Genomic DNA, 14,011 nt, shown 5'->3' on the forward strand with positions numbered 1-14,011 from the left:
ACACAGTAACCCATTCATCTATTAATTTAATTTTCTAGCCATCTTCTGTAGAATAGCCTTATGAAATCTAAGCCACAAGTTGCAGGGCAGAGGGATAGCTTGAATGTGTACTGCTCTTCACCAGCTACAGAGGACTAGCAGGTCTCTTGACTACTAATGTACAAGTCTGGCATGAGGGCTCCAGTTTTGTAAGCGCTGAGTATCTTGATTATGCATTGTTGTAATGGCTTAGTAAGAGGTGGGGAATGATGGAGAGCCTCAGCTGCTATGCACCAGGGCTGTTAGCTCTAGTTGAACAGTTGAGTAAAGAGAAAGGAGCTTTATTAAACTTGGGATGATAGGGAAATGCCACAGTAGAGTGGACAAAACAGTTGCAATGCAGCATACATGGCATCTCAGCTGCTGGTTCGTCAACTTACGAAGAGAACTTTAGGAACAATAGAGTTTTTTAGGTTCCTGGCAATACTGGGGTGTGTATGGAAACACCAAATGCCTCCGTGGCTGAGAATTTAATTCCTTGTCAAAAGAAAAAAAGTTGGAAAAAAAAATAAATTGGTGAAACTGTATAATCCCATTATGCCATTTAAGGAATACCATCTGTGAGGATTAGAAGCTACTGTGCAAATATAATAGGCAAATATGAATATTGTCAGAAAAATGAATATAAGGGTTTTTGTTTGTTTGTTTGTTTATTCTCCTGAATGCATTAATATGTGAAAAAGCTTTAGACTGCTTTACTTTAATGTATTGTTGCTGACCACAGCTTATGTTGCATCCATGTGGCACACTCTTGTGCTCTGATAAATACTCCCACTTCTGAATGGGTTAATTTCTTAGGATAATTAGATATGTGGATTTTATTAATTTAGACAGTGTCATGGTGGCATAGCTACGCCGCTTCTGGTAACTAGGTTGGATTGGGTATTATTACATGAAACTAGTTGTCCTATACAGACATCTTAAATGCTCTGTCATCAAGATCTAGTTAGACTAGACAAAGCCTCTATGTGTTTGCAAAAAAGTGTCTATGGTTTTTTTAGGCATTGAAAGTTCATTTTCTGGGATTTAGAAATCCTATTGTGTTCATGTTTAAAAGTACCACTGCCACTCTCTGCTTTACCAAAACCTTACACAAAATAACTTCCATTGAATGAAAATCTTAGCTTAGAGCCATGAGATATTTGGAGGTTTTGAAGTGTTGATAAATGCATGGTTAATGATCTGACAGATACAAGTTTTTTCTCTAAATAGAACCACCTCTTGAATTTCTTTTGTTGACATTAATTGGTATTTCATGTTCAGGGGAGGTTAAAATTGGCAGGCTGGGATCCCTTGCTTGCTTTCTGTTTGTTGATTGGGGTATTGATAGCTTAACTATGAACTTCCTTATGCAGGGCGGCTAGTAACTTCCAGTCTGATAGATGAGTATTTCTAGTAATGAGAAGTAATTGAACGTCAGAGCTTACAAATGCTTTGTGTGCTTTTTGAAAAGAGACCACCAGCTGTGTCATGTTGAATTATTTGTACTCGTTTCAGTGATGTGTGTCTGTCCACTGAGAATGGAAAATAATACTTTCATTTCTGGGATGTCTGTGGGTTGATTTTTAACTCATTGGAAGCAGGATAGTTAAAGCACTAAAACTCTACCTCTAATCTTCCTAGGTTTTCAGTTCAGAATCAAAACAAGTATATTCATAATACCTCTCACTGCAATGTGTACAGATTTGCCAGCTGAAATACCTCAGTCCTTAGCTTGCAACCTATGCTCAAGTACTCAGTAACAAACTCTACAATTAAATAGTTTTGAGATTGTGATGTTTCTGGTACCTTTTCTAGGATAAGCACAGTTTCTGCTGTTCTGTGAAATGATGTTCTTTCAGCTCAGCAGTACATATTGCAGATCTCAGAAGGCTTTTGGAAATTTTGCCAAAAAAGTCCAGTGTTATTGTTTGTTCAGAGCAGAACTAAGCATCACTGCTAAATTGCTGTGTATATCAGGGCCAAAATGAGATGAAGCCTTTTAACTTTCTGGGCTAACATCTCCCAAATGTATTTCTTAAAAGATTGATAAAGGGACAAGGGGATGGTGGGGCTTTGGACAGATGTGGACACAGCTGTGTGTGATCAAAGCAGGAAAGCTGTACAACTCTGTGCCTGAAACATTCACGTGCTGGGCCAGCTTGTACTCATGGGGGCTTAGGCTTCCTTATACCCCATGTTTTTTCCTCTTATGCCTCCTCAGCAGATATGCATTTAGACCAAGTACTTGAGTAATGTTCTGTGCCAAAAAACAGTACATTGACACAATTGAATGATGTCTGTAATTATTGGGATATTCAGCTGTCTTCTTTTATAGGACAAACCATATAGTTTGCTTCTACAAGGCTTTCTTTTTTGTCAGTAAGTTCATACACAGTGAAAGTTGTGTTCTGCAAATACTGTGCTTCTGTGAACAATCTAGACAATGTACAGTTGTTTTAATTTTTTTGTAGCTTCTTCAAGTCCTGATTGCTAGGGTTAAATTTGAACTGAGATGTGAAATGTACAGGCAGAGTGGCTGGAAGCTGAAATATGGGACTATGCAGCATTTCTTCACAAAATTTTAAAGAGTTCATACTGCATACTTCCCTGAAGAGCAGATTCCTCTCTTTTGTGTGCATAGCAAGATATCCATAATGCAATAATAAATTATAATAATAAATAATAACTTTTTCCATGTGCTATGCAAATATTATGTATACACACCTTAGCACTCCATTAGTGTTTTCTTAGAATTCTGTGCTATTGGATTTTATTTAATCTGTTCTATTTCAGGCCAAAAAAAATGACTATGGTTTTTCCATTATACACAGTGGCAAATGGTTCCAAGTGTCAGTTAGGAGGTTTCAGTAAAATGGAGGTTTTGCAGGTGAAAAGTAATCTTTAATACAATATACCTAATAATTTATTTTTTTAGGGGGAAGATGTAAAACTCAGCATTTTAACTATGTCTTTATTCAGATTAGATTTAGTATTTTTAGAATAGTTTTAAAGGTATTTGTAAACATAGATAAACATTTACAATGTGAAACATGCCTGCTGATCCTAGGCTATTTATTGCCTGTCATGGAAGTAACCTAAGTTTGTTCTTGACCTGCAGGCTGGTAATAGAATCATAATGCTTTTCTAAACCATGCAACTCTTAAATGGTTGTAACAAATTTTTCCCTGAATTACATCTGGATATATTTAATTTTCAGGCTTGCTTTATTGCACAGTGCATGTTATCTGACAGTATTCAGTGTCTTGGGGGTGAAGAAAAGAGGGGCAGGTTTGTGTGTCATATAGTCTCTTCTTACTGCATCTGTTATGTGAAAAGTGCCATTTTGAATACCTGGTGTATACTTAGTGATATTGTGATATTTTTTCCCTTATTCCCTTTATGCATAGTATATTTTTCTTTAATATGATGAGTTACAAAAGCTGTCTTGAAATCCTTGTTTTTCGGAAGTTACATGGGATATAGCATGTTTGAACACTCAGTTATGCCTGATCCAGCTCATGCAAAACCAAGAAAAAAAATGAATTCATCAATGCAGTTAAAGATAACAGAACAGAATAGAATAGACAATTTCAGTTGAAAGGGGCCTATAATGATCGTCTAATCCAACTGCCTGACCACTTTGGGGCTGACCAAAAGTGACCATGCTGAAGAGAAAGCAGACCTTTATTATGCAGAGACCATTGCAGGAAAGCCACTAATATATAAATTTTGGTATGTCCAGCTGCTGAAAACCTACCAGATATAATGTAAGCATATTCTCTACTCTTTTAAATATTTTTCAATATCCCCACTTAAAAAGATGGGTTAAATGTAGGATTGAAAGAGAAATTAACTGTGCTGGAAGAATATAGTTTTTGCAATATTATCACAAAAATCCCCAGATGAAGCCTTGGTGCTGTATTTCTGTCTGGCACTTTTGTAAGTACTCTGTCTCCTTAACATGTGGTCCTTAAAATCATACATGAATCTATTGTTTAGAAATACACTTGCTGTGGCCATAATCTTCCAAAATTACCCATTACTGTGAGTACCCATCTTACAAGTCTAAATGATTTGTTTATCAGGGATGAAAGTTCCAAAAGTAGTCAGCATAAATCACAGGTAATTCTCATCTGTACAAACCAGGTTTCTAAGGTTCAACGTGAACTTCAGCAGTGCCAATCAAAATCTGAACTTTAGGAGCTTATGTTTGAAATAACGGAAAGGAAAATCATGACGCTTTATGTACTATTAGCATATAAAGAATCCTGTCTCTTGTTTATTATACACTGAAAGCATTTTGTACCCATGATCTTAGGAATTTTTTAAAATTTTCGGACCTTAGTTAAGTCAAATGCTGTATTTTTCCTCTTCTTTGAAATGTTTCTCTTTGCTAAGGAAATGTGTGCTTTTAAATGAGCTCTAGGACATTGTGTTTGGGCACGAGTACTTAAAATTCTTTGAAGGGGTGTTTTAAGAGAACACAGTCCTTATATCTTTGCCTAATTGCAAAGCTCTCTTGTGGTGAATCACTTTGCAAGATGAAGTTCAAAGTAATTACCTCTATAAAATATAAATTATATAAGATAAAGTTGGGGGGGGAAGTTAAAATGCTGGTTGCTCTAATTCATCCTGTAATACTTGCTTGTTTTACAGAAGCAGTCACTGTGAAACTATATCCATCGACATAAGGATATCTTTCAGTTTCTTTGCAGCTGGAATCAGTGACTTCTTACTGAAAAAGGTTGGTTTTAAGTCTACAGACCATGACAATTTTTAACAGTGAAGAAACATACGTGTTTGTTTAAATACATGGCCATGCATACTTATGAATATACAGACATGTTTGTATCTATGTATGCACAGTTTTAACCCACAGCTGACATGATATGGAAAGTATTTAAAGAATTTTATAAGCTTTGTGGAAAAGGAGTGTTTCCTGAAAAATAAACTAGCAGTTACATCTACTGGAAAATGAGAATAGTGTGCTTTTTAAATAAAAACCCAAACAAAATAAAGTTTTATGATAAGGGGGTTTGGGGTCATTGGTGCTTTGAATCATTTTCCCCATAAGCTTAGAGTCAGTGCTTTACGCCTATTAATTTTATTAAATTACATTATGAATTAACCGCACCACTGTGTTTTAACTGTGTTCATAGTCGTTTTAAAAATAGTTGACTGAGATAGGTCATTTAATTATATTTTATCTGTAAGAAAGCATTAGCTCTGATAGCTAGCAAGGCCATCTGCATTGCCTTTCAGTTCACTCACACTGAATTGCTCAGATAAGACTGTCAAGTGCTGCCTAAATAAGGAGAGCGCCTTGGTAGAGTTAGGTGGGAGACACAAATGAAGCACTTATTCCAGCTGTGCTTTAGGGTCTGAGCCTAAAGGGTCCTGCAGCTCTGAACCTTCTTAGAATTTTCATTGTTGTTTTCTGCAAAGTATTAAAATGCGAGTATCTGTCATTCAGGATCTCAGGGAGGATGAAAATGGGGATGGGGAAGAAGAAGAAAAGGTGAGTTAAATCCCAATAGCTTTGGAAAGTACTTAGTTCCTTCAGTTGTTGCCCTTCTACAACAATAAACCTGGTATGATTACCTTTCTCTTACAGGTCTTCCTCAAGCCTGTTATTGAGGACAGAAATATGGAACTGGCCCTAAAATGCAGTGAAATAATCAGTGATGTAAGTGACAGTGACTGTTTGCATCCTTGTATTTGTATTTCTCTTTTCAATTGGGTTTATATTTGTGATGCATAATTTTTTTTTAGATGTGTACAGTGCAACGTGTGCTCATCCGAGGCTCAAAATATAAAAACACACAAAACAATAGGAAAGCACAGCCTATTTTGGCATCTTAAACTATCAGCTCTGGAAGGATGAACTTTTCAGAGCACTTGGATGATATAAAATGTAAGTACTGGGAAAAAGAGTGGTCAAAAAAGTGGGTCTCATGTGGAGGGTGTCTCCCATGAGAACACCTTGGCTCATTTCATCAGGAAAATGCAATATTTTTTTCTGGTTATAGCCTATTTCTATGAAGTTTGATTGGTTAGAACAGAACTGGGTGCCAGTATACATAGCTGGAAGGAGGAAGGATAAAAATAAAACAGATGCATTTTGAGTGTTATCTATTGGTTTGTGGTGACAGATGCTCACAACTGCTTAGCTTTTTATTATTGATTTGCACTTACAGAAAGAACCCACTGAAATTTTAGAATATCTTTAAAATTATTGAGCTAGCAAATTGTTGACTTAGTTACTATAGATTTTTAAAACTGTCGATCAGATATAGACATTATATAGACCTGATCCAAGACAATTTAAATTGGAGTAGATTCAATTTCTTCAATATAACAGCATCAGATTTATCCTTGTGGAAATTTATTTCTGTGTCTCTCTGGGAAAGTGTGGTTGAAGACTAACTTTGTCCCTTCATGTAAATGGCAGTAAAGAGTGTTATTTTTCCTGTGAGGATGGTGGCTGGAAGCAGAGGAGACAATACTGAGAAGCAAGTGACTTGCTTTAACAAGCGTTCTTCTAAAGGAACTGAAAAATTTGCTGTTATAATATGATACTTAGATTTGGGATACTGTTGTTCAAGGTGAAGGAGTATATTAATTTTTCAATAGCACATACAAAATCTACACTTAAGGTATAAAATGTTAGGGGTTATGTATCAGAAAAAAATAGGCAACTCAGAAATATGGTACCTGGGATGTGTAGGTGTTATACTGCTGGCTTGAAAGTGTGACTTGACAAGGTCAAAGGTTCCTTTTTGTCCTTGCATTGTCTGGTAATACTTTAATTTGCATAGAGAATGCTAAAAATTGAGTATATCCTTAAGGGAATCTGCTTATCTGACCCAAAATACATTTATTACTTCCATGCAACTTGTTTCTAAACATGGTTGCTGTTCTCAAAGGCAAAAAACTTCTTGAAAAATGCTGGAGGAATATTTTTAATTGCAAACAAATTATTACTGTGCTGTGTACCCATTAGGAGTAGTGCTGGCTATGGCTGTTAATTAAGTGATAAATGAAGTGGTATTTTCTCCGATTTTCTGCAGAGAGCTAAGGTAAATAACTAAGTCAAGCAGGTTTCTGAAGCCTATAATAATGCAGGGATTTGGGCTTTTGCTGAAAACTTGTGATCCATTTAGCCTGCAAGTGTGTTAGATTTTCCTTGAGAAATATAAAGCATAATGGCAAAGCATCATTAATGCTTTCAGAGGAGTAGTAGTATGTAATGGTCCAGACCACTTTAATTTCAAAGAAAAGACTGTTTAAAAATGGTGTCCAGTTCTGGGGCCTTACTCAGCTTCTGCTGAAATCAGTAGGGGTTTCTTCATTGACTTGAATGGAATACATATATGTATAGGGGAAGAATTCTGTTTCACAGAATTCTTGTTATAATTGGAATTTCTTATGACCAGTGAAGCTGTTTGTGCTGGCGGATAAGTTCCTCACCCTTCACACTTTATTGAAGAGGCCAATAAGCTGCAAGGAATTTGTCTTGCCTTTGACTTTTCACTCATTAACGTTCAGAACTCTTTGTATTCATCATTTTTCACATGAATCTTTGCACAAACTACTATGGATGTTGGTGTACATCTGTACATTTTATGTGTACAGTGGTTTTACAGGGCTTCCAGTTTGGCTCTAAGGTGACCTTGGGACAGCAGCCTGTGTCCTTGCTGACCACGAGACTGGGTGATTGTCGTTTTCTGCCAGTGGAGCTGTCAGCACAGCTTCTCCATCAGAATGCAGTGCTGGGAGTGCTCATGACTGAGATACTGGGGTTGCATTACATTTACCCTGCAGTCTTTGCAGGACGACTTTAATTTGGCAATGTGGTTTTAAAAAGTGTTACGACAGCAGCCCTTAGTGCACGCCTAACTGCCAGCCTTCAACTATATGTAGGGGAAGCTGTGAAGTGTTTATGTACTCTGGTTCTTGAGGAAATCCCTGTTTTAGTTTGAGGTTGGCAGATGTTTGCTCTGTGGCTGTGATACCCTTTGGATTGTTTCTCCCTAAACCCATTTCATTTAATCTCCCTCCATTAAGCAATTTTATTCCACAGATGTTCTCAAAACTGTCGCATGTGTTTGATTTATGAATTACCTTCCTTCCCAGGCCTTTTCTCTTCCATATTGAAATTGATCCTGTCCATTTGCTTATATTACTTATATTTTGGTATATTTTCATCTCCTTTGTTTTGATTGTATGGTGTGATGTTGTGAATAGTTATAAGCATAGAGGGGAGTTACTGTATGAGTAAAATGATCATCGACCAATCTATTGTAATCTTTTTTGGTAGGAAGGCAGACACTCTGCTTTCTGAAGATACTGCTGAATTTTGATAATATATGGTACCAATGCTTCTTTTCCACTACATCAAGAAGTAGTACAACTTGTCATTTAATTGTCAGTGTATGGAGTCCAACTTTGTTTCAGCTTGTCTCTTTGTTATAAAGCAAGATCCAAAGAGACCTAGAGTGAAGAGTAGAAACAGAGTGCCTTTCCAGTCATACCAGTAGGGTTGTGACCACCTCATTCAGGGTGGAGCTGCTCCTTTGAACTCACCATTACTAGTCACAGCCTCTAACACAGGAGGACTTTGAGGTCCAAATTGCTGCAGCTGTAAAATGCTGTGGGGCAGTAATATCGTATGCTTGCCCTGTTCCTCATGCTTTTCTCTAGGTTTCTGTGGCCACAGAAAGAGCATTTGGTATTATATGGATCAGTGATCTGACACAGCTCTTACTCTTATGAGAGATTATAAATGTAGCATTGGAAAGGGATCTCTTAATAGGAAAAAGTTCCCTTTTGGTCTAGCGTAAGAGATACAAAGGTTCAGACCTTTTGGTGGCTTTTCTAAACTTAAGTGGGTCTTTGAGAAATGCAGTTCTTGAATGTATCTTGGCATGGTGACGGTTGACATGGTTATATCATAGATGTTAAGATATTAAGAACAGTTTTTCAAGTTTATTCTTTTTAAAGTTACATTAGCATGTACCTCTGCGCACAAAGGAGAAGTGGTGGCTTACATTAAGCTGTTACCATCAGAGCCTTTCCTTTAGACCACAGCCTTCTCCTGTGTTCCCCCTCAAACAGTGCCATGGGCAATATGAATTTTCTTGCTGAGCCAGGAAGCTTCAGCCAAGGGTTTGATGTCCTTGGTTTATAAAGTTGATAAAAAAATGCAATTTGAAACTTACTGTTTTGGTGGTTGTCTAGGAATTTTAATCCACTTTTACTGGATAGCTGTGCTGCCATTCAGGGTAGTTTTATGATGAGTCAGGAAGAAGAAAAGGATCAGGAGGGAGCTATTAAAAATTGGGCCTTTAGTGAGCTATTGGACTTAAAAAATATATCAATAGAGCAGTAGCAGCCTCAGGCCATCATTTACAAATTTTTCCTATTATTTATTTTTTTCGTAAGGCTTACTGATCTACTCAACCTAAACAGTGTATTTTGTGGTGAAGAGAAAGTCACTTGCAGGCAAAATTTCCTATTCAGTATTTTAGACATTTGAATATGTAATCCCAAACTTGGAAGAGGAATATCAGCTTTTCTGCCTATTCCTTCCAACCACTGGTTATGTTTAGTCATAGCAAATCTCTTAAGCCTCTTGCTTATGTCATTTACAATAAATACACTTTTTAAGGGCAGATATCATGACTTAATTATACTTACAGAATCATAGAGTCATTGAACAGTTTGGGTAGGAAGGTCCAGTTTCATCTTCATACACTTCTGTAGTAGGATGTAGTGTGTTGGGTCAGAGTTTGACTACACATTTTGTTGTATCTCTAAATTACTCATTTGAGCCTACATGCCTTTTGTGGACTCTGTGGGTTACTATAATAAATGTGAATAATAAAGGCATAAGGAGGTAGCATTAGTCCTTTACTGCTTTTGGTTATTTTGAAATCATGACTTCTACAGCAGAATAGCTTGATTATTTATTTTAGTTGTGTCCTGTCTCCCCTCCCCCAGTTAATAGATGCCTTAGGAAGCTTTTATGTTTGATTTTTGAATGTAATGCTCTGTAATTAAAATGGATGTAATTACAGTCAGCTCTCGGATATCTATGGGTGACTTATCTAAGTTGTGAGCAGCAAGACTCTCAATTTCCTCTACTAGAGTCTCAGCTTTACGGCAGTTTCTACTGGGAACTTCAGCAGAACTAACCAGTAGAAAGTCAGCTCTGTACATTTCCCGTGTCCCTTCCCAGCCATGAATGAACATAAATCTATGAAATCTTTTTGTTTTAAGCAGTTCATGTGCACATACTTACATACACTTGCAAGTACATGCAGGATGAACAGTAAGTGAGTGCTCATGTTTATCATAAAACTGCCCTTTTTGTGTATTGCTCTGTGATTACTTAGGAGTATGGTGTCACATGCAGGTTATACAAACCATTTGGTTTATGAGTCCCTGTGTAAAATCATGATACACAGTAATTTTACATCCATTGTTCACCAAGCATTTTTTATTTAGAATAGACTGTAATTCACGAAAGCAGACAGTATAATTTGGTAATGAGATGTAGATTCCTCCAGTAGTCCAAATGTGCAACTAAAATTATTTCCTGTGTAAGGATTATGTAGTCAACATTTTGAGATGAATTTGGCATTGTCTATTCCATTCTGTGGTAGACAAAAAGTCTGCTTCAGAAAATATGGGAGCTGATTCTGTGTAGACTGTCATATTTTGCATGAATTTTCCAAGTCCCTCCAGAGGAGCATAGACTAGAACTTGTGATATCCATTAAGGATTCAGAGAAAGAGGAAATTAAGACTGCGTATTTCTGTAATGCTCAGATGCAGATCATATTGCTTCTGTCAGTGCTTGTCAGCAAGTCTAAAGTGCATAAATGCAAGCTGCTGTTGTGCAGAATGTGAAAATGAGGTTAGAGCAGATAATAACCATGAAAGCTTAATACTAAATAATTCAATTTGCATTTAGCTAAATTATTCTATTTACAAAGAAAGAAATGGCACTAAAAACATTGAAGTATCCATGTAAAGTGTCTATCTTAGAAATTTATTTAGACCATCTCACTGTAATTCACTATCTTTCTTCACGCAGTTCTTGCATAATAAAGTCCCTACACATTCACTGTCCACAGATTTTATCCTTTTTGCAGTCTCACTAATAGAAAGAGTAACTGACTTTATCAGCAGTCATGTGATTATTATACCTGCCTATATTGTTGGCCTCATAGTAAGAAAAAGGTTGGTTGTTACAATAAAAACCCACCAACCTAGTGTTTTCCTTCAAAAGTGGTTTATTTTGTGCATATGCACTTTAAAAAATGGTTCAATTCAGAATTTGGTCTCAAAGAAATTCTGTTATTGCTTGTAAATCATGACTGTTGGGGTGCTTTGTAGTCAATGAGTTGGCAGTGGCCTGAATTTATTCATGTAACTCTTGGGTTCATAAAGGGGCATTTGATTGTTACACAGATTTTGTGCTTGCTAGGTCTGATTTAGAAGTCAGTTTAACAATTTTATCTTCGAGATCAAGGCTCAAGTAAGTCACTTATTTGTGTCTCCTTTCTTTAGAGATACTTGAACATCTGCAACACTGATGAAATGTGCTGTAGATGTAAAGAAAAATCTTTTTCATCTTCATTATTAAAGAGTTCTGTGACTTTGACATAGCTCTGGTACTGTGTGTGAGAACTGGGTGTTTCCCTTTATGGCTTAGTTTGATCCAGCCTGAGGTATTTGCAAGCCACTCAGCATAGTATCCATAAATCAAGTAATACTACTAATAAAAAATAAATAAAAATAGCCATTGTTTATTTTTCTGGGATTTTAAAGGACAATTAAACTTATTTTTCCCCTCCTCTTTGTAGATACACTATAAAGAAGAGTTTAAAAAATCTAAAGGCAAGTGCATATTTGTACCTGACACCCCGCAGCTAAAACATGTGAAAAGTCTTGGTGCTTTTATTTCTGAGGTAAGACCTAAAAGGATGAAGAATTCTCTTTGCTTTTTATCCTTCCTCAGTTGAATATGGTGGTTTTTAACAAGCAAAGGATGGCTTATTTAAAATAAAAAATCTGTTTAAAGCTGAAGTGACTTAAAGTGCTATAATTAGTGTATAATCTATATGTGAGTAATAATATTTTGGAATTTTGCAACACATTAATTTTGGGATTCCAAGTTGTTTTATTAATGATTCTGAATAGACAGTCCTACCTACCCCATTTTATGGATGGATAAACTGAAGAATAGGAAGAGGATTTCTTGTTACTTATTGTGCAGTGATGAGGTTTGCAAATTGTAGCTGTGCATAATTTCCCTAATGTGGAGAATTCACAGCCTGATATCAAAGAGGAGACAAGGAAACCGCTGCCCTCTTATTACTCCCTGTCCTCCTTCAGGAAGGGACTGGATGGACATTAGGTCAATGACAACAGCAGGTCGCCTGAGCTCTAGCATGCATACGTATGCATACCCATGCCAAGTTTGTAGGTCTTCACATAACACACAGAGAGAACAGTAGTGACAAAGAAAGAGCAGCAGCTTCCAAAATGCCAGAGCAGTTTACTGCCAGCTCATCATGTTCCAGGTACAAGTTGTAGGATTACATCTCTGCATATTTTCCACGGGTTAGAATACCATCAGGAATTTTACCTGACAGAGAGTTGCTTTTGTTAAGGAACTGCTGATTCAGAGTGATTTTTCTGTCACTGTGACTGTTGGAAGACTTAAATGTTTGCTGCTGTGTTGTATTTTTTTTCTGCTACTTTTATGATTATGATAAAGAACATACCAATATCCCTGTCTGTAGTTATGGAATTCATATACATTCTATATCCTGTTTCTGATATACATCAGTTTGCTGTGTGGCTACATTGCATATAAATGTATCTGATAAATTTTTTTGCTATGTTTGTCTTCATGTTGTCTGAGAAAGAGTGCCGTATCCCAAAGGGCATAAATGTGATGAAATCATACTTTCTAAGCACAGACCATTGTAGTCCACCAAAGCACGATATATAGAGTATTTTTCAAATCCATCTGTCTGATTCCAAAGAAAAGCTGCTAATTATTAGTCAAATATTTGGAGATGTAAAGATATTTAAGAATTTTTAAACCCGCATGTTTTACGTTATCAGGGTTGAGTACTCTGTTTGCTTATTGCAGCATTACCTGAAGCCAATGATGTGATGGATGGTTTATCTTGTAAATTACTGACCTCTAGTGTCCTACAATCTGCTTTTGCAAAACTTGGGCAGTAAAATTCTTAGCAGCATGTCTACTGCAGTGAAAAAGAGTCTTCTGTTTGGGGAAACAGCAATAATATATATAACACATATGGGGAGCCAGTCTCTAATGAAGAGCTGTATATTGCACGGTAAATTAACGACATTAGACAGTATTGTTTAAGATATCTTTGTTATGTATGATTACTTTCACAGCAATACTTGACATTATTGTTTAATGAATTTGGAAAACTTGGGTCTGAAGCAAAACCCTCACAGATTTTGAACTATTATTCTGGCTTGTCTCCTAAAACCCTTTTGTAAGGAATTGTTAGTACTGAACACTAGAGAAATACAGGATGAAGAAAAATTAATTGAAAAATTAGTCTGTAGTATGAAAAGGTGAAGTGGAAATGATGGCAGACATGCTAAGATCAGTGTGTCTGTCTTTTCCAGTTGTGTTTAATTGCTACTGCTTATTAATCAGTATAGTGTTTTTTGTTGGCTTCTCATTGGTCCTGTTGTACACAAGTTGGGAAAATGGAAGGAAAAAGAAAATTTTGGGATTTGGAGGTGATTTTAAAAATGCTAGAAAAATAACTGTTTTGCTTAGCTTATTTTATACTTCCCCCCAAATTATTTAATTAAATTAGGAGATACTTTTATTGCTTTGTAATTTAGATACATCTACTGAAAGTATTTTAAAGTTATTATTTAAAGATCTGGTTTTACCTGAAGGTTTATTACAGCACTACATTTTA

At 36.3% G+C, this 14,011-nt stretch overlaps 1 protein-coding gene across 1 annotated transcript in view; it reads left to right on the forward strand.

Annotated features, from left to right (window-relative positions):
* Positions 1–5,473: 5,473 nt before the first annotated feature.
* Positions 5,474–14,011, forward strand: part of NEBL (nebulette) — a 90,959-nt gene continuing 82,421 nt past the window's right edge. The window contains exons 1-3 of the mRNA XM_034060521.1: positions 5,474–5,539; positions 5,636–5,707; positions 11,894–11,998. Of these exons, the coding sequence (XP_033916412.1) occupies positions 5,474–5,539; positions 5,636–5,707; positions 11,894–11,998 (243 nt within the window). The remainder of the gene's footprint in view (positions 5,540–5,635; positions 5,708–11,893; positions 11,999–14,011) is intronic.

This window comes from Melopsittacus undulatus, chromosome 1 (assembly GCF_012275295.1).
Source record: "Melopsittacus undulatus isolate bMelUnd1 chromosome 1, bMelUnd1.mat.Z, whole genome shotgun sequence".
Taxonomy (NCBI): domain Eukaryota; kingdom Metazoa; phylum Chordata; class Aves; order Psittaciformes; family Psittaculidae; genus Melopsittacus; species Melopsittacus undulatus.